General features: G+C 40.5%; 1 protein-coding gene across 1 annotated transcript in view; it reads left to right on the plus strand.

Annotated features, from left to right (window-relative positions):
- The window catches only part of APAF1 (apoptotic peptidase activating factor 1), an 84690-nt gene that overhangs the window by 47680 nt on the left and 15575 nt on the right, over window positions 1-21435 (plus strand). Inside the window, exons 18-24 of the mRNA XM_080661082.1 lie at window positions 1304-1432; window positions 5666-5791; window positions 7739-7858; window positions 11848-11964; window positions 14699-14824; window positions 20726-20845; window positions 21156-21281. Of these exons, the coding sequence (XP_080517208.1) occupies window positions 1304-1432; window positions 5666-5791; window positions 7739-7858; window positions 11848-11964; window positions 14699-14824; window positions 20726-20845; window positions 21156-21281 (864 nt within the window). The remainder of the gene's footprint in view (window positions 1-1303; window positions 1433-5665; window positions 5792-7738; window positions 7859-11847; window positions 11965-14698; window positions 14825-20725; window positions 20846-21155; window positions 21282-21435) is intronic.

Below are 21435 nucleotides of genomic sequence, written 5' to 3' on the forward strand. Positions count from 1 at the left end.
ACCACATTTTTCCATAGCATCTGCACCATTTTATAACCCTATTAGCAATGTACAAGAGTTCCAATTTCTCCACATCCTTGTCAACACTTATTTTCCTTTATTGTATTATAATCACCCTATTACATGAAGTGGTATCCCATTGTAGCTTGATTTGCATTTCCCTGGTGACTGTGTTGAGCAGAATTTGAACATTTTAAAAGATACGTTACAGTGAGAGAGAATAGTTTTATATTGCATGAAATGTCTTCTTAGTTTAAAAATCTAGACCAGCTTCTTATTTTACCTGACAAAATAAAGCCACCCTAAGATCGCCCTTAACTACATGTAGATCCCAATTTCTTACTTTTGGTCTCTCCATTCCCCTCCTCTTATTTCTTTCCAACTCTTTTGTGTTGTTAGTTCACACCTATTGTTAGGTATCTTCTTTTTGCTATTCAATAATCGAAACAGCTGCCTATTTCATATTTGCAAAGTTTCCTTTCTCGCTCTCAGCTATTAATTTTTAAAATTGACCTGTCCTGGAAGGCATTTTAAGTATGATTCCCTGTCCTTTGTAGTTGGCCCCTGATGCTGTGCTGCTTACCATCTGTGCATGGTGCATTCCTGGGACATTTTCATGGCTTCCGCTGAAGCTTATTTCCCTTTGCAAGACTGCCTTGCCCTTACATTGTTATACTGTATATATATTGGTATAATGGTTTGTATCATTTGGAAACATTTTTGAAGAGTATACTCAGCACTTAAAAATATTTCAAAAATGGAAATGAAGTTTGAGTTACTCAAAAGTAGCTCTTCTTTGGTTAAAAAATGGGAAAATGATTGATTGTAATGGAGTAATTTGGTAGCTCTGAAGAGAACTAGAAATTATTGAGCTAATTTCATTTTAGCAAGCCTCTGCTATATATTATTTTGATCATCTTCATTTCTGATTATCTATTTTCTCTTTTGAATAAACAAGCATTAAGAAGAACTGCTCTGTATGTTAATTTGGCTACTCCATTTTTTTTCACAGGGGTTCTCGTTCTCTTTAGGCCAGAGAGATCATCTGTGATTAATTTTCCTTTATAGGAAACATGTTTCAAGATGAGTGATAATTTAAGAGTATATGTATATTGATTTATATCTTACTTATGACTGTTAATAATATGCTAATTATCAGTAATTATAGTGTATTTTCAGGATTTATACTTTATATTTGAAATGGGAGGATATTCTTTTAGAAATAAATTTTGATTCAGTTTGGGTATAGCTTATTTTTAAAAATATTTTACTTTCATAGCTTCTCTCTTTTTTATGTTGACAGCTTTTTGACATTAATACCAGTGGCCTATTGGCAGAAATCCATATAGGCCATAATAGCACCATCCGGTACTGTGACTTCTCCCCCCATAACCATTTGGCAGTGGTGGCTTTGTCCCAGTATTGTGTGGAGGTGAGTAGTTGAATTTATGCTGTGAAGTCTGGGACTCCAGTGGTACAAGGATGATGAAGAATGGGCTGTTTAAACCATTAACTGCTGAGGATGTTTGCTTGGGAAATTGTATTTTCTTCATGGCGTAATGACTTATAGCTTTAAATTATATGGCCATCTTTATTACTTTAGCAGGTTAAAGACTTGACTGTATGACAAATCATACTGGGATGACAGTATTATTCACCAAGTATTTGTTGGATGGGTAGTATGTGCCATGGTCTGAGGAAACAGTGGAATGACCACTGTTTTTTGAAGCAGAAACAAAGCATCTCTTAAACAATAGACATAGGCTCTTCTGTAAAAGTAATGATGAGAGATGAGTCCAGTTCAGATTTCTTAGATCACTGAGAAGGATAAGATGGAAGATAAATTTATAATTGTTTAACATAGGATGTTCATTGCTAAGCACTAATGAGTTGACTCTTGTATTTGTAATTTAGCACTTACCTGATAGGTTTATATTCAGAGTCTGTGCCTCTGGCCCTGGAAGAATCCCACCCAGTGAATTGCTATTTTTTTTTTAAAAAAGCAATGAATTCCATTATATTTTTCCTCCAAAGATGGATTTGTTTTTCCATTCTTTGTTACTACTCATTTCTTAAGTGGTTCTTACTACCAGGTAATTTGAAGTCCTTTCTGATTATAGCCCAAGAAAATGAGGATGGGCCTTTATCTGGAAAATTATTTGGTACACAGGTTCTCTTCAAAGGAAGCTTGACTACTGCAAGCACTTCTTCAGTGTTCTGTGCTTACTTCAGCAATTTTTAGTGAGTTTGCCAACCTTGCCCCATACTCTGAAGGTGTGTGTGTGTGTGTGTGTGTGAGAGAGAGAGAGAGAGAGAGCGAGGGCGAGAGAGAGAGAGAGAGAGCGCTGCTGAGCTATAGGTGTTCAGTATGGAGATACAGATGAAATGAGAGTGAATGGATGAGTTCTGTAAGCTCCTCCTAATTCTAAGTTCAGCAGTGCAACTAACACTGAATAATTTCCCTGCCAAGAATCGTTGCATTGGGAGCAGAGGCAGTGATTGTGAACAAACTCCAGTCCTGTTTGAAACAGTGGGAAGGAGGGTGCTGTGGGCAGTGTTCTCTTGGTAGAGGCCTTGGATTGAAAGATTCAGATCTGCTAGGAATCCTGCACTTTACCTGTAGATCCTTAAGGTAGGTGTGGTTGGAAATTTCCCCTTTCTGTATGTTTTTTTTAATCCTCACCTGAGGATATATATTTTTTAATCATTATTATTATTGATTTTGGAGAGTGAGAAAGGGAGTGAAAGAAACATCATTGTGAGAGAGAAACATCGGTCCATTGCCTCTCTTAAGTGCCCTGAGTAGGGATCGAACCTGCAACCTTTTTGGTATATGGGACAATGCACCAACCACCCAGTCACCTGGCTAGGGCCTTCTCTGGGTTTTGTCAGGATTTTTAGGAGGTTTGGAGATGCAACCCGTCTTTCTCTTTTTCCTGTCACTTCTAAAATCTTTATCCTATTCTTAGAAAGCTCCTGGGGACATTATCTTTCTTCTTGAAATACAGTGATGAGGTTTGGGAGGCTCTGGGTAACAAAGAAATGATGGGGGGAAAACTAGAAGGGAAGCGAGGGAAGGATTTCAAGGGAGATTTTTCAGTAGTATAACCACTTTCATCTCTGTGTCCCACCTTGGACTTTAGAGGTAAGGCAGAGAAAATTTCATGTACTTAATTTGTAGCCATAGAACTCACTGATTGAAAACCACTGGGCATGTGATGAAGCACTTGTTTGTCCGTGCTATTCTGAAATCATAAAGTAGGTCTGTAATTCAGAGAGTAATGAGAGGAACTTGGGCACATATGGTACTTCATTAGATTGGAATATATTTGAGTCATTTACAGCAGTACTGAGGACAGAATACAGCCGGGCTGATGGTAGACACTGATAATTTGTAACAAGCATGAATAACAGGAGAAATGTGTACATGTACAATTAGTACCTTCATTTGTTATAAGATTTTGCAATCAGTTGAAATGAGGATTAGATGACAGTGGAAAATAGTCTGAACATAGAAGCTTCTTGTGTCCATCTATTTTTTAAAAACACATAACCTGTTTGCATGATTCTAAACCAAAGCTTTATAATAAGTTACTAGAGGCCTGGTGCACGAAATTCGTGCAGGGGTGGGGGTGTGTCCCTCAGCCCAGCCTGCACCCTCTCACAATCCAGGACTGTTGGCTCCCAACTGCTCGCCTGCCTGCCTTCCTGATTGCCCCTAACCGCTTCTGCCTGCCAGCCTGATCACCCCCTAACCACTCCCCTGACAGCCTGATTGATGCCTAACTGCTCCTCTGCAGGCCTGGGTCCCCCCCAACTGCCCTTCCCTGCAGGCCTGGTCACCCCCAACTTCCCTCCTCTGCCAGCCTGGTCACCCCTAACTGTCCTCCCCTGCAGGCTTGATCGCCCCCAACTGTCCTCCCTTGCAGGCCTAGTCCCTTCCAACTGCCCTCCCCTGCTGCCCTGATCACCCACAACTGCCCTCCCTTGCAGACCTGGTCCCTCCCAACTGCCCTCCCCTGCTGGCCATCTTGTCACGGCCATCTTGTGTCTACATGGGGGCAGCCATCTTTGACCACATGGGGGCAGCCATCTTGTGTGTTGGATTGACGGTCAATTTGCATATTACTCCTTTATTAGATAGGATAGAGGCCTGGTGCATGGGTGGGGGCCAGCTGGTTTGCCCTGAAGGGTGTCCCGGATCAGGGTGGGGATTCCTTTGGGGCATGGGGCGGCCTGGCGAGGGGCCTGTGGTGGTTTGCAGGCCAGCCACGCCCCCTGGTGACCTAAGCGGAGGCCCTGGTGTCTGCAGTTTATTTATCTTCTATAATTGAAACTTTGTAGCCTTGAGCAGAGCCAAGCCTCCTGCTCACTCTGTGGCCGCAGCCATTTTTGTTGTGATTTATTTATCTTCTATAATTGAAATTTTGTAGCTGAGGCCAAGGCGGGAGCTTGGCTTCCTCCATCGCCGGGGGCAACTCAAGCCTCCTGCTCTCTCCAGCTCCGTGGCTGCCGCCATTTTTGTTGGGATTTATTTATCTTTTATAATTGAAACTTTGTAGCCTTGAGTGTAGGCCTGGGCCGGCCAGGGCGGCAGGGAAGCTTGGCTTCCTCCATTGCCAGGGAAACCCAAGCCTCCTGCTTGCTGCAGCTCCGTGGCCACAGCCATCTTGGCTAGGTTAATTTGCATACTTGCTCCTGATTGGCTGGTGGGCGTGGCTTGTGGGTGTAGTGGAGGTACGGTCAATTTGCATATTACTCTCTTATTAGATAGGCTATTCAGAGAAGTCTTGCTTTCATCACTATCCCTTCCCCTCCACTTTTTTCCACCCCTGTTCATAGATAACCATTTTGGTTTTTGTTTAACATTCCAATGTTTCTTTTTGCCTATATAAGCAAGTATTTATATGTACTGTTTGTCTTCACATTTGTATCCATTTATATACTTACATGTTCCTTATTTTGTATTGCATAGTGTGTATATATACATATGTGTATATATTCTTCTACAGAAATATACTCTGCTTTGTTTTTGTAAACAGCATTGCCCAGAAACTAATCATTATCAGGATGCTTTTCTCATTACTTTTTTGGCCTCATAGTATTCCATTAAACGGGTAATACATGTAGTTTATTCAGTTGGTCCTATGGGTCATTTGGGTTGTTTCCAGTTTTTTGCTATAAAAAATAATAAAATGCTCTGGCCGGGTGGCTCAGTTAGTTGGAGTGTTGTCCCATGCACCAAAAGGTTATGGGTTTGATTCTAGTCAGGGCATACACCTAGGTTGTGGGTCCTATCCCCAGTTGAGGTGTGTACAGAGAAAATAATCAATGTTTCTCTCTCTGTCTCTGCCCCCCCTTCCTCTTTCTCAAATCAATAAACATATCCTAGAGTGAGGATTTAATTAATTAATTAATTAATTAATTAATTAAATAAAATAATGAAATCAATGAATAGTCTGCACAAGTCATTTAGTATCTACAATAATAAAAGCGTAATATGCTAAATTAGACTGGAGAGCCAACTGACCTTCTGGACGTCCTTCTGAACGAAGCCGGGGCTGCGAGGGCCGAGCCCCTTGCACGAATTTCGTGCACCTCGCCTCTAGTACATATATAAAATGCTTATGAGTGTGACTTCCTGTATGCTGTGTTTATTCTGTAGTTGTGGAATGTGGACTCCTGTTTAAAAGTGGCTGATTGCAGAGGACATTTAAGTTGGGTACATTGTGTGATGTTTTCTCCTGATGGATCATCATTTTTGACATCTTCTGATGACCAAACAATCAGGGTGAGAAATACTGACATTTTCGTTTTAGACATTTATTGATGGTAAGCTAAACCTCCTACAAACTAAGAAATTGATGGGCAGTATCGGGGGAAGTGAAATAGGAAACCAGTACATTTAGATTTATCCTTGAAAAGTGCTATTATATGGACATAACAGTTTCATTCATTTAGGACATGTTCATTGAGTATTACCATGGGCCAGGTGCTGGAGGAGTTCAATGATTAAACTGTATTTTGGTTAATTTAAATATATTACATTTGATTCCTCAGAGTAGTATTGACTATTTCCTCTACCTTGAATTCCCACATCTAGTTTCTTGCCAAATCCGATGGATTCTACCTTTCCATTTTCTATCATTTATTTCTACTTTCCCATTTCAGTTTAGGTACTCATTACCTGTTGCCTCTCTTGTATTAAATTCTGCCTTGGTTTTCTACTTGCTGCTTCCAAGATATTTTCATGTGCATATAGCCATGTCATTTTTGCTAAAAAACAACAACAACAACAACCAGATAGTGGCTTCCTTGCATGCCAAAGTAAATGTGTACTCCTAAATCTCCCATCAAATTTTTCTACAATATGGCCTCATTCTGCTGCAGTCCGTCTTCTAGTTTTCTATAGGTAACCTACACTAAACTGCTCACATTTCCCCAAACATCTTGTAGTTCCCTGCCTCTTTACTTTTGCTTATGTGGTTTCTTGTGTTTGGAATACCCGACTTCTCCGTACCTCTCCTTATTAAAATCCTAACGGTCCTACAAGCCACAAGACTCCTCTGAAGCCTTTCGTAGTGTTCCATTTGGGGGACTGTCTCTCCTCGGAGTGCCCTGTAACTCTAAGTCATTTTCTTTTGGTATTCACCAAATCCTGCCTTGGATTTCGGTATAGATTTGATTTACTCTTCACCTCTAATACTCTGTTGCTCCTCTGACTTGTGCACACATTTTAAATGATAAACTTGCTGAGGCCAGGGACTCTGGTTTGTCTCTGTAGCATCTAATACAGTGTTTTGTACAAATTTTAACTGAAATTCATGTAGTATTTACTGTATGCCTGATGTCACGCAAAGTGCTGTACATGTGTTTGCTAATCTTCACAATAGTCTTTTGTGCAGCTGAGGAAACAGACACAAAAAGGTTAAGTCAGTGCTACGCAAAGTGCCAGTTTCAGTAAGCTTGAGCCAGAAGGATAATCCTTGCGCTGCTTCTTTCACCAAGGAGTCTTGTTTAAAAAAATCACTAAGTACGCTGTTAACAGTGTGTAGTGTAATAGAGTGGATTTGCATTCTGGTACAAGCCCCTTATCTTGGTATCAAACAGTTTGAGAACCAGTAGAAGGTTCTTATCTTTGAATAGCACTGGGTTTATGTAATCTGCCCAAAGTTACAGGTAGAACTAGAATTTACACTAAGGCATTTGGGCTCTAGCACCCATTACTTTATTACTAACTGCTTCTTACTATAGCATGTACAGGCAGTCCTCGGATTACGTCGTTTTGTGGTTATGTCGCCATCTCCCATTTATTTATTAAAAAAAAAGTTCCGTCATTTTGATGTATGTACATATGTGCTTTATGTTTTTTATTATTTATTTACCACAAGTAAAGGTCAGGAATTGTTAACTTTTAAATATTTTTTACTGTTTCACTTCATTACTGCTGTGTATGTGCTCCATGTGAGTGATGTAGGTGCTTAGGTAGGTGGGTGGGTTCCGACTTACGGTGAAAATCGCGTTACGTCGCGCCATAGGAACGGATCTCCGATGTAACCCGAGGACCTACTGTAATTAATAAATGTTTATTGTTGAATTATAATCTAATGATTGAATATTTTTTAGCATGATTGGCATTTTGAGTGTGAAGTTTGTTTTGTATTTTGCTAGGGCTTGTCTTTATTAAGATTTCGAGGATACAGTAATCTTACTTTGTTTTTTAAAATCTTTTAATCAGCTCTGGGAGACAAAGAAAGTTTGTGAGAACTCTGCTATAGTGTTAAAGCAAGAAATAGATGTTGTATTTCAAGAAAATGAAGTGATGGTTCTGGCAGTTGACAATATAAGACGTCTGCAAGTGAGTATTTTTTTAGAAAACAATTGGAAAAGTTAAAAAAATTTTTAAAAATAAGACTTTATTGTTGAAAGTATTACATATGTCCCCCTTTTCCCCCTCATTGACCCCCTCCAGCCTTCCCCTGAGTCCCCCCACCCCAGCCCCTCACCACCCCATTGTCTGTGGCCATGAGCCATGCATATATGCATACAAGGTTCTTGGTTGAACTCACAATTCACAATTTTTCTTGTTTGCTTTTGGACTTGGGCTCAGGCACAGTTGTCTAGTATCCAACAGATCTTCAGGTATCAGCTGACTAAGTATATAGGTCTTGAGCTGAGGCTCAGATAGTATTTGGAAACACCTCATTCCTCTTCTCTTGGTATCAGTGGTCACATGCCTTGATTTGCATGGAGTCTAGGATATCATGAGGACAAACTTGAACTTGTCCACAGCAGTGATTTAGACATGTCAGTTGGAGTATGCAAGGGGGATGGGCATACCAATGGGAGTGTTATTGCAGGGAAATGATAACAGGGTCTTTGAAAGAACAAAATCACATCAAGTGAGGAAGGAATCTGACCCACTGGAACTGAGCTGGAAGGAACTGGGCTTCATATACCGAAATATACCTGTTAATTCACTCATTTACTCACACATTTGTTCAAAATATATTTCTTTTTTTTTTTATAATATATTTTATTGATATTTTACAGAGAGGAAGGGAGAGGGATAGAGAGATAGAAACATCGATGAGAGAGAAACATAGATCAGTTGCCTCCTGCACACCTCCTACTGGGGATGTGCCTGCAACCAAGGTACATGCCCTTGACCAGAATAGAACCCGGGACCCTTCAGTCCCCAGGCCGATGCTCTATCCACTGAGCCAAACCGGCTAGGGCCAAAATATATTTCTTGAATGCTTCTTATGTTCTCTGAAAAGTTTTTTTTTAAAAAATATATTTTTATTGATTTCAGAGAGGAAGGGAGAGGGAGAGAGAGAAACATCATTGATGAGAGAGAATCATTGATCAGCTGCCTCCTGCACGCCTCACACTGGGGATCGAGCCCACAGCCCGAGCATGTGGAATCAAACTGTGACCTCCTGGTTCATAGGTCGACGCTTAACCACTGAGCCATGTCGGCCGGGCAGGAAAAGGTTTTTAAGGCAAAATTGAAAAGGCTCTATCATTTAGGGATCCAAACAGATGTACCCTAGATCTTGCCCCTCAATGAGTGGGACACATAAGAGGAAGGCATTTCTTTTTTTTTTTTTAATATACATTTTATTGATTTTTTACAGAGAGGAAGGGAGAGGGATAGAGAGTTAGAAACATCGATGTCTGAGGTTAGGGCAAGGAAGGCATTACTTGACTGGCTGACGAGGAAAGGTGCCCCAGCGTCGGGTCCATGGGCAGAGGATTGATAGGAGTTTTGAGTGTTGGTAATTGAGAGCAGATATCTTCAGGATCATTGGGCTTAAGATAGGTAGCAAGAAACGTGAGAGAATGCCATGATGGTGAAGCAGAGCTATAAGGAAGAGAGAAACAATAGAGAAGAGGAGAGAGAAATAGCAAGGGCTTTAGACAGAGACCAGCTGAGAGTAGGCCAGAGCTGAACATGTTCTAGTGCTGCAAAGCTCAGCTTGATGTAGTGGAGAGAACAGTGACTTCACTCAGGAGACCCAGGTTCAAGTCCTGTCTATATTATCATCAGCTAGTTCTGTGACGTGGAGTAAACTGCATCCCTTCTCCGAGCCTCACTTTCTTCAGAACTCTGTGAGCTGGTTATACGGTCAAGGTTGAATTAAATCCAGGAGACAAGTACCTGGGAGTAAATTGCCTATGGCATGTGGTAGTTTTTCCTTGTCTACTGTGAAGGTCAGTCAAGCTGTGAGACACCCCTACATATGGCTTGTTCTGTATTTTACAAATTTTATGTTCGTCCTTAATATGTTGATGTGGATCACCTGATGCCCTGTATTTCTGGGATGAATTGGGATGTGGGTTGAATGTGAATTCCTCACTAATTTAGCAAACTGGTTCTTCCACTTGGGAGATTTTTCAGTGCAGTTTTCTTGTCTTCAGTATCCTCATGCTTCTGTTTTCTTCATTAAACTTGTGCAACCTTTCTTTAACAGTTATATCATTACTGTGAGACTTAAAAAAAATTATCTATATATATAAAAGCCTAAGCGACCGTTACGACCAGTTGACTGAACGACTGGTCGACTGGTCACTGTGATGCTCACTGACCATCAGGGGGCAGACGCTCAATGCAGGAGCTGCCCCCTGGTGGTCATTGTGCTCCCTCAGCCAACCTCCCGCGGCTGGCCAACCTCCCGCAGTCCCTCTCCCTGGCTGGCCGGCCCCCATTGGCCCCGATCAAGACTGGGTGAGACAGCTCCGATCAGCCCCGATCCCCAGCCAGGCTGAGGAACCCCACACATGCACAAATTCATGCACCAGGCCTCTAGTCTGACTATTGCCATTTTATTCTATGGCAATGATTGTGGGAGACTTTTGAGGATAGTTTTTTTCTCAGAAGCTCAGCTGTTTAGGGACAAATAATAGTTGCTTTAAGTGAACAAAACATTTTTTAGTCACTTTTTAAAAAAATATGAAAATGGATTTTTGAGAGAAGATATTAAACTTTGAGAAGTTCCATCTTTATTTTGAATGTCTACTAGATCAGGACATGCTGGGTAAAATATTGTAAAGAAAAAGCTACCTTGATTGATTGATCCTATAATCTTGTACTTGAAATAAAGATTACTGCTTATTTCATATTAGAGGCCCGATGCAGGAAATTCGTGAAGAGTAGGCCTTCGCAGCTGCGGCGGCTGCCTTGATCCCTCCCTTCCTTGCAGCTGTGGTGGCTGCCTCGATCTTGCGGCTGCAGCCCCGGCTTCGTCTGAAAGGTTATCCGGAAGGATGTCCGGGCGGCCATTTGGTCGGTTGTTCGGTCAATTTGCATATTATGCTTTTATTATTATAGATTATTATGGATTGAAAAGTAATTCAAGACATTGAGGTTGTAACAGTCAGAGAGAGGTATCTGAAAATTAATTGATTTAAGCTTGAGAAATATTTTCCTAGGTCACATGTTTTAGTTGTGTGATAGATAAGCTATCTTTATTAGGGGATTTAAAAAAATAATAATTAGCATTGGGTACATGTCATGAAATTGGGTACTTTTAGTTTCAGTTTACAAGTCCAGCCACCCAAATTATGCTCATGGGTTCTTCTCCAATGTTCCCTCTTCCCCCAAAAAAACAGGAAAAAATAATTTATATTGTCTTGTGAGTGATTTGGAGATTATAAAACCCATTTTAATTTTAATTTGTCTTTTTATGTAATGTCTGTCTCAGTCTTGTTTTCACCAACCCCCTTGAATAATATCAGAAAAGTGTCTTTTTACAAACGATAGCCCTATTAAAACGGGCTCCGCGAAGAAATGGAAAACGGTGTGGAGCTAGCTGTGGGGTTAGAAATCAGACAGCTGTGTCTGAGGTGGCCGGCACAGCAGCTGCTTTTTAAGCCTTTTTTTTTTAAAAAATAATTTTTTAAAAATATATTTTATTGATATTTTACAGAGAGGAAGGGAGAGGGATAGAGAGCTAGAAACATCGATCAGCTGCCTCCTACACACCCCCTACTGGGGATGTGCCTGCAACCAAGGTACATGCCCTTGACTGGAATCGAACCCGGGACCCTTCAGTCCGCAGGCCGACGCTCTATCCACTGAGCCAAACCGGTTTTGGCTGCTTTTTAAGCCTTTTAAAGCTCATTTTATCTTATGGAAATGTATTTGAACTGCAAAGGTGAAATGAAAGTACAGCATGAAGTGCTAAATGCAGCTGCTGAGACTAGGAAAGGGCTTTGTTGTTCCCTTGGGCACTCTTGTTGGTTATTTTCTCTGTTTTATTATTTTTCAATTAAAGTCTCTGTTCTAAGGAACAAAAACTGCTCTTTCAGACTAATAACTGATTGTGTCTTATTTTTCATTAGCTCATTAATGGAAAAACAGGTCAGATTGATTATCTGACTGAAGCTCAAGTTAGTTGCTGTTGCTTAAGTCCGAATCTTCAGTACGTTGCATTTGGAGGCCACGATGGAGCCATTAAGGTATTTAGTTCTCAACTCCAGTCATTCTGTGCAATATAGTTATTTATTTAAAATTAATCATGGGTCTGGCATGTGGACATGTACTACATAAATCTGTGATCTATTAGTCATTCTTCTGTTAGACCAAAGATACTCTTACAATCACGTTGGTTGTATATTTTCAGATCGCCTTTACTACTGTTTCTCATGCTTTTTGTCTTTTTGTGTTCCTTATTCTCTACTTAGCTGTTTTGCTGTTTTCAAAGTATATCAGATACTATCAGAGCTTCTGTTACTATGCAAAGAGCATTTTTTTCTTTTCTTAGAAGTTCAGCCGTTTAGAGATAACTTGTTTCCATTTTGGTACTGATAAGGTTCGTTGGGAATAGCAGTGCAGGGTTGCCTGTGCTTACCTGTTTCACCACCCCTTGCTGTTCTACTTCTGTACACCTGTTCACCACCTGAAATTCTTAACTTACCAAACAAAACCAAATAAATAATAAAAGCAGGTTAAATGACAAAAAGATAGTGTAACAAAAATCATTTTGATAAAAATGATTTTCTCACATGAAATTCATCACAAATGCATATTTTCTCTAGTTATATAATAGTTTTTCCAAGAACATTGGCTTCTTCAACTTTTTCTCACCCAAGATTTTTGGAATTAGTTCTTAATGTATTAATTAATTATTAACATATTTATAGCTATATTTATGTTACTTTTTATTCATTTTTATGAGGAATTACACAAAATATTCTCCTGTCCATATTGACCCACAAAGGGGAGACTATATGTTTGTACACAAAGTGAAAAAGAAAGCTTTTGGGAATTGATGTCAGTGTTATGGAATGTTAGCCATGTCTGTTGTGGCATGGATTCAAAGCTAAGGCTTTGGGTTTTCTTTTCATTATCCTGAAAAGTTATTTATTAATTGTGAAGATGGCTGCTACTCTGAAAAAGTGCATTGTGGATGTTTGTTAAGCAAGGAACGATTGTACATTTACTGGTGAACCTTGCTCTTCTCTCTCAGTCTCATCTCTCAAATTTATACACAGGTATTATGATTTATTCCTAAAGGATCTTTGGCTCCCCCCGCTTTTTTTTACTTTGTTGCCAGCACTACATTCTTTTTGTTTTTACTATCTAATCTTATCCCCCTCAAAGTCATCAAATAATATAAATAACAGAAGTGAATCATGTAAAATTACTGCTACTTAACTGTTGTTTTTTTTTTTTTTTTTTTGTGAAAGAGGAAGTTTATTCCGCACTAACGAGCGAGATTCATTACAGAGGAGGGTAGAAAAACCAGGATTAGAGGAGGGGGAGGAAGAGAAGGACCCAGCCCGACTGCCTCGCAGACTGGGGAGACAGCCTACTTAACTGTTTTTAACCTATGAAATGACAATTTTATGTGATTCAGCCTAGTAACATCAAATAATAACAGCTACTATGTATTAGGTGTTGACTGTGTCACATGCTCTCATTGGGTGTTAGTTATTATTCTTGTTTTACAGATAGATGTCTGAACTCCTAGTTTCCACAACTTTATAAAATCAGTAAGTGGCAGAGCTAAGATTCAAACCCAGAGCTTCTGTGCTCAACTATTAGGCCCTCCCCCCATGGGAATTATGAAATCCTCTATCCTCATTCAGGAAGGTTTTCATTCCCACAACCCCCTTTGCTTTCTACGGGACCTTATTTCAGACATGCAGGTTAGGTTTGAATTTCTACAGTCTCCTATTTTATTTTTATTATTATTATTTTTAAAATATATTTTATTGATATTTTTACAGAGAGGAAGGGAGAGGGATAGAGAGTTAGAAACATTGATGAGAGAGAAACATCCATCAGCTGCCTCCTGCACATCCCCTACTGGGGATGTGCCCGCAACCAAGAAACATGCTCTTGACCAGAATCGAACCTGGGACCCTTCACTCCGCAGGCCGACGCTCTATCCACTAAGCCAAACCGGTTAGGGCTACAGTCTCCTATTTTAGCATCATCTATATTTTTCTTAAGCTTCCTTGAGTACATTTTAATTTGTGCAAAGAAACCATATTTACTTTTTGGGGAGGGGTGAGTTCATTTGAAAACCTTTTTACATAGTCATTTTTTAAGTTGTTTTAACACTTCTTTTTCTTCTGATTTTACATGTTACCACTTTCTTAATCTCTGCATCTGGCATATTAATATTTAGCCCTTTTAAGGCTTCTCAGTACAATGCCTTCCAGCCCACTCACATCCTCTTTTCCTTACCTGTCTTCCCTCATTATCCTTTATCTTACCTTGTCTCTGTGTTGTTTTATAAAGACCTTGCCTTGTCTCTCATCCATCTTAAATGTCATTTTCTTTTTGGACGTTGAGCCCAGACTGCCACTTGTTTGATGAATTGGGTAGTGGAATACTGAGAAGGACCACTGGTTCCTACTGCCATGTGGTCATTCCAGTGAGCCTTACAGGTAGTTTAAGCAAAAAACTCACAAAACACACATGTGTCTCATCCAGTGAGTGTTTTAATTTAGGGTGTGTGTGTGTGTGTGTGTGTGTGTGTGTGTGTGTGTGAGTGTGTGTGCGCAAGTGCATTGGTGTGCATGTATGGATGTGTATCATTCATTTGTGGCTTTAGTTAAATTGAAAGTACTATGAGATGGAAGTTCTATACCCTTCTGTAGTTGATTTAATAACTTTGAGGTGATAAGCTTGGGTCTTGCTGAGTTTCTTTGCATTAATTTTCTGTGGTTTTCTACTTTGAAGATTTTAGAACTCCTAAACAACAGAATCTTCCAATCCAGGAATGGGCACAAGAACACTGTACGGCACATCCAGTTCACAGCTGATGGGAACACTCTCATTTCAAGCTCTGATGATTCTACAATTCAGGTGAGAAGGAGGATAAACTCCTAACACATGTAATTCTGACTCTATCAGAGGAACACTTCGATTATGGCTCACATCTGGTGTGAATTTTAAACATTTATTTAACATCATATTACTGTGGGCATACATTCAGACTATGCACATTGTTTTAGATGAAACCCATTTATGTTTCAAATTTTTCTGTGGGTGAGGCAGGCAATTTAACTTAGAATTCTCTATTGGAAGGTTGTTTATTTTTAAATCAAGGATTCATTCGAATTTTCCCATCTGCCTTGGTATTTGGATTTGTATCAATAAATACTTTTTGCCACATTTATGTAGTGTCTCTTTATTTTTCTTTATAGCAATAAAATCTCATTGAAATAATTTCATTCTCTCTTTTAAGGGGAAGATGTTTATTATAGGGATGAATCTTTTGAAAAAAGAATAGTTCACCATAATGAATGATTGTGGCTATAAAGACCTTAAGCCTCCTATATGTTCTTTTAAAATTTATTTTTATCAAATTTCAATGCACATACTTTTAAGACTCAAGTAGTAGTATTATAAGGCTTATTTTGAAAAACAGACTCTCCCATTTCTCATTCTCCAGAAGCACCACTTTTAGCTTTTTCTTTTGATATTTTTCTTCATGTTCCATGTTGCATGCTTATAATGCTAATTCTTGATTTTTATTTTGAGGATTTATCTGCTGACCTCCTTATATGAAAATTTGGCTTTTTTTTCTTCTCCCACTTATCCTATCTGTGATTTAGACATATACCCTTTTATCAATCCTCACTATTTCTATATAACACAATTTTGTTTAGGTCATTAGTGACGTTATTATGAATAAGTAGACTAAGTGTATTATGAATATCTTTCCTTAATGCAATTTAGGAAAGTTCTGCCTTTGAGTAGATGTAGCTGGAAATTATTTTACCCTAAAACATTGCTATTAATAATTTAATAAGAAGAATAATTTACACTATTCAAAGCTATTTTTGAAAAAAAATTTTGAAATATATTTTTATTGATTTCAGAGAGGAAGGGAGAAATAGAAACATCAATGATGAGAGAGAATCATCGATCGGCTGCCTCCTGCACACCCCACACTGGAGATTGAGCCCGCAACCTGGGCATGTGCCCCAACTGGGAATCAAACCATGACCTCCTGGTTCATAGGTTGACGCTCAACCACTGAGCCACTCCAGTCAGGCTATTTTGGAAAATTTTAATGTTATGTCTTTGGGAGTCCTATTTCAGTACAGAAACTTATTATAGGCTCCCATGGTACTAGTGTATTAGCTGTGAAACTCTGTGAAATATTCATCCTTCTTCCTTTCCAGATGGCTTTGAAATGGGTAAAACTAAACTACATCTGATGCAATTCTTTTGAGACATTGTATACTGTATAGCCTTTCTGTCAAAAGCTCAATTCAGGGGTTTTATGTCCTGCTTAAAGATCAGATATTTTCAGCCAGAGGGAGAAATATTTTCTAGGAATATCTTTGGTATTGGAGTTAGATTATTTTTAGAAATATGAGTTAAGTTGTGTTTCATCCTCTTTTTCTGCACTACTAGGAATACTTTTTATGTATCAAAACTCTTGGTAGCTATTTCCAAGAATAGACTGATTGAGTTTTTGGTGTTTTAATATAATTAATTGGAGGTTTGTCCCCCACACCTTTATTGAGGTGTACTATAATTGACAAAACTGTACATATGTAAGACATACAATGTGATGATTTGATATGTGTACACAAATCCTCACACACCTTGCAGAGTTACCATTTGGAGGTTTATTTTAATCATCTTTGTATCCTTAATGCTTGGAATATAAAAACGTTTCAGTAAATCTTTATTGAGGTAAACTAAAGTTATTGCCAACATTGGAAGAATTAACTTGTCGGATTTTAGCACCTAGAGTTGTGAAAATTGAGGTCTAACTTGTTAGTTTTTGATTCTTTACCTCTCAGCATGCCTGAGCTGGGGGCCCGAAGGGCATGGAGAGGAAGGGAGAGCAGATAGGCAGTTAGGATGATCAGGCCAGGAGGGGGGAGCAGATAGGCAGTTAGGGGGATCAGACCAGGAGGGGAGAGCAGTTAGGCAGTTAGGGCGATCAGGCCGGCAGGGGAGGGCAGTTAGGGGGGTCAGGCTGGCAGGGGAGCTGTTAGGGGCATCAGGAAGGCAGGCAGGTGAGCGGTTAGGAGCCAGTGGTTCCAGATTGCGAGAGGGATCCCAGATTGGAGAGGGTGCACTGGGCCTCTAGTATTTATATATAAAGAACATAAGGCAGGAATGAACATGGAATCAGACACAGCTGGGAATGGCAGTGCTGGTCAACCAGGAAGAGCTATTAATAGTAGCCACTGGTCCTCTAGTCCAGTAAAGCCCAGAAAGTCCGGTGCGAATGGTGTGGGATATTTTATGTTTAATTGCACAGGTGCCTTTCCTTTCTAATATGATTTGGGGAGCCAGAAAAGCTCCCGACATATCACTTAAAATGCGAAATTCCTAATTCAGTCTCTTTAAGTTATTCTCACTTCCAGCTTCTCTTGCTCTCATAGAAGATACCTTGTCCCTGCTATCCTGTTTCTGTGAATGAGCACTCCGAGGCAGAAGAAACGGAGAGAATCTGAGATCTAGGGCTCAGTGGAGAGGTTGGCTGCTAAATGTGGAGGAGAAAGGAGTAAAGAAAGGGGGGATAAGGGAGATGGCGTTTCTTTTACTATTTTACCTAAGTACGATAGGAAAAACCTTAAAGACATTTCTGCTTCTTAACCTTCACGAGTTAAAACCAGATCCAGAATATTACTAATATGCATACCTGTAGTGGTGGCTGATTTTTAAAAATAGAAGAAAACTCTGTGGAAACCTGCCTTCTTGTCCACAGCTCAGATATCAAGCTCTGGGCTGTTTTATCAAATATTTTCCCAGCCTTTTTTTCCTACTGTTCCTCTGCATGTCCTGTACTCCAGCCAGATTGTGGATTATGAGCAGGACTTTATAATCTGTCCATGTTTTCCTGCTGGCACTCATGTCCTTTGTTTGAAATGCCCTCCACAGTTTGTGAATCATACTCTCAAACCATGCCTCAAGCCTACTTTGAATGTATCCCCTCCAACAAGTCCCTGAGGAATCGCTTTTTTGAGTTCCACAGAACTACTTTTTTTTTTTTTTTAAATATATTTTATTGATTTTTTACAGAGAGGAAGGGAGAGGAATAGAGAGTTAGAAACAACGATGGGAGAGAAACATCGATCAGCTGCCTCCTGCACACCTCCCACCGGGGATGTGCCCGCAACCAAGGTACATGCCCTCGACTGGAATCGAACCCGGGCCCCTTCAGTCCGCAAGCCGACGCTCTATCCACTGAGCCAAACCGGTCAGGGCAGAACTTCTTTTTTTTTTAATTTATTTTTATTGATTTCAGAAAAGTAGGGAGAGGGAGAGAGAGAGAGAGAGAGAGAAACATCAATGATGAGAGAGAATTATTGATCAGCTGCCTCCTGCATGCCCCCTACTGGGGATCAAACCCGCAACCTGGGCATGTGTCCTTGACTGGAATCGAGCTTGGGACCCTTCAGTCTACAGGCCGATGCTCTATCCACTCAGCCAAAACAGATAGGACTAGTTCCACAGAACTTTTATCTGTATCAATAGAGCTTCTATTGTTTGTTTGTTTGTTTGTTTGCTTTTGGGACGTCTCATTTTTTTGCTAGACTCTTAGATTTCTTAATGCTACATTCTTGTTTCATTCATATTTGCCTGACATATAGGTGCTAAGTAAATATTTGTTAAATTAATTTCAAGTCTAGAATTAATCCTATCTAATAAAAGAGTAATATGCAAATTAACCATCACTCCACTACACCCACAAGCCATGCCCACCAGCCAGTCAGGAGCAAGTATGCAAATTAACCCAACCAAGATGGCTGCGGCCACGGAGCAAGCAGGAGGCTTGGGTTTCCCAGGAAATGGAGGAAGCCAAGCTTTCCGCATACCCTGGCAGGCCCAGGCCTCCACTCAAGGCTACAAAGTTTCAATTATAGATGATAAATAAATCCCAACAAAAATGGCAGCAGCCACGGAGCTAGAGAGAGCAGGAGGGTTGGGTTGCCCCCGGCGATGGAGGAAGCCAAGCTTTCTGTACACCCTGGCAGGCCCAGGCCTCCACTCAAGGCTACAAAGTTTCAATTATAGAAGATAAATAAATCCCAACAAAAATGGCTACGGCCATGGAGCAAGCAGGAGGCTTGGCTCTGCTCAAGGCTACAAAGTTTCAATTACAGAAGATAGATAAATCCCAGATACCAGGGCCTCCGCTTGGGTCGCCGGGGGGCATGGCCAGCCTGCATACCACCACAGGCCCCTCGCCCAGGCTGCCCCATGCCCCAAGGGAACCCGCACCCTGATCTGGGACACCCTTCAGGGCAAACCAGCTGGCTCACACCCGTGAACCAGGCCTCTATCCTATCTAATAATACTATTTAATAAAAGAGTAATATGCAAATTGACCATCACTCCAACACACAAGATGGCTGCCCCCATGTGGACACAAGATGGCTGCCTCAAGATGGCCAGCAGGGGAGGGTAGTTGGGAGGGACCAGGCCTGCAAGGGAGGGCAGTTGTGGGCAATCAGGCCAGCAGGGGAGGGCAGTTGGGAGGGACCAGGCCTGCAGGGAGGGCAGTTTGGGGCGATCAAGCCTGCAGGCGAGGGCAGTTAAGGGTGACCAGGCCGGCAGAGGAGGGAAGTTGGGGGTGACTGGGCCTGCAGGGAAGGGCAGTTGGGGGGGACCCAGGCCTGCAGGGGAGGGTAGTTAGGGGCAAACAGATTGGCAGGGGAGCAGTTAAGCATCAATCAGGCTGGTAGGGGAGTGGTTAGGAGGTGATCAGGCTGGCAGGCAGAAGCGGTTAGGGGCAATCAGGAAGGCAGGCAGGCAAGCAGTTGGGAGCCAGCAGTCCTGGATTGTGAGAGGGATGTCCGACTGCCCGTTTAGGCCCGATCCAGGTAGTCGGACATCCCTCAAGGGGTCCCAGATTGGAGAGGGTGCAGGCTGGGCTGAGGGACACACCCCCCGTGCACGAATTTCGTGCACTGGGCCTCTAGTAAGACTGTAAACATAGTTGGTTTGATTTAGTAATTAAGGGTTCTGTACATGGACATGACATAGAAGTAAAAGTTTTGTTCACCTATGTGCCTTACATTTTTTTTACTATATGTCCACACATTTTAAAAAATTGAATTTATTGGGGTGACATTGGTTAATAAGAGTATAGGTAGATTTCAGATATACATATGTTTACCTATGTATACATACAAACATATATTTGTATGGCTTATTTTGTGCCAGTTACTTATCTTATTTCAGCTTCTTCTTCCCTTTTTCCTGAGGACTTTTCTTGGAGCTCCATGTGAAAAATTAAAAATAATGTATATATCACTTCCTTTGTCATTTTTGAGGATTGCATTAAGTTATAGCTGAGATATCTGGATCTTGGAAATTCTGTGACCTTGTCTGAAGCTGCTCTGGTCAATTGACCTTGCCAGGCATGGGCCAGTAAGATTCAGTAGCTTTAGTGGAGCTACTCTCCAGACTAGCCTGGCTTATGAGGTCAGAAAATCTGTAATTAGGATAATTTTCTCTGGAAAATTTAATCAGATGGTGAGCTCACTAGCATGTGGTGGCTTTTCTCTATCTTCTGGTGTAATTAACTGCTCTCCAGCAACTAAAGAAAACAAATTTTATTCAGGAGGAAACATATTTTATTTTACTCCTAGTCAAGTTATTTAACCTCAGGTTTTCTCTGTCTGTATAATGGGGCACAGTATTCTTTCTAGGGGATCACATTCTTCCCCACCCCTCCAATGGGCTGTTATGGGGAGAATGTTATAACACTTACATTTTTTTAATATTCAGGTATGGAATTGGCAATCAGAGGAATATTTCTTTCTGCAAGCCCATCAGGAAACAGTGAAAGACTTTAGGCTCTTGAAGAATTCAAGACTGCTTTCCTGGTCATTTGATGGAACGGTGAAGGTAATTTGAAACACTTAGATTTTTTTTTTTAAGTATTCTAATATTGCAGTGATGATATTGTGACAGCCAGAAGCAGATGGTTGATAAGTAACTACTTAATTTTCAAACTTGTGTTCTCATGTTGTTGTCAGTTGACTGCAGTCACCTACATGTGCTCTGTGTTTATGAACATTTGTACTAAAGGGCACGTAAAGGGGTCAGAACAACCAGTGTGCTAGCGCTCTTATTGTATAGGCCTGTCTTCTAGCTGATTATGTTCAGAAACACAGAATGGTCTTACAAGTGTCACCTTCTGAGTTTTTCTTTGAAGGTATGGAATATCACCACCGGACGAATAGAAAAAGACTTTGTCTGTCACCAGGATACAGTACTTTCTTGTGTTGTTTCTCCCGATGCCACCAAGTTTTCATCTACCTCTGCTGACAACACTGCAAAGGTAGGTGGGTCAGCTGAAATGTGCATGCATAAAACTTTGGTATCAGTTATGTATTAAGAGTCCTATGCATTATGAGTCCAAATAATGTGTAAAGTGGAATAATATGTTTCTGTCTGCATGTCTGTCTTATTGTGTAGTTTTTAAAGGATTCCCA

The sequence above is a fragment of the Plecotus auritus genome, assembly GCF_963455305.1.
Source record: "Plecotus auritus genome assembly, chromosome: 3".
Classification (NCBI taxonomy): domain Eukaryota; kingdom Metazoa; phylum Chordata; class Mammalia; order Chiroptera; family Vespertilionidae; genus Plecotus; species Plecotus auritus.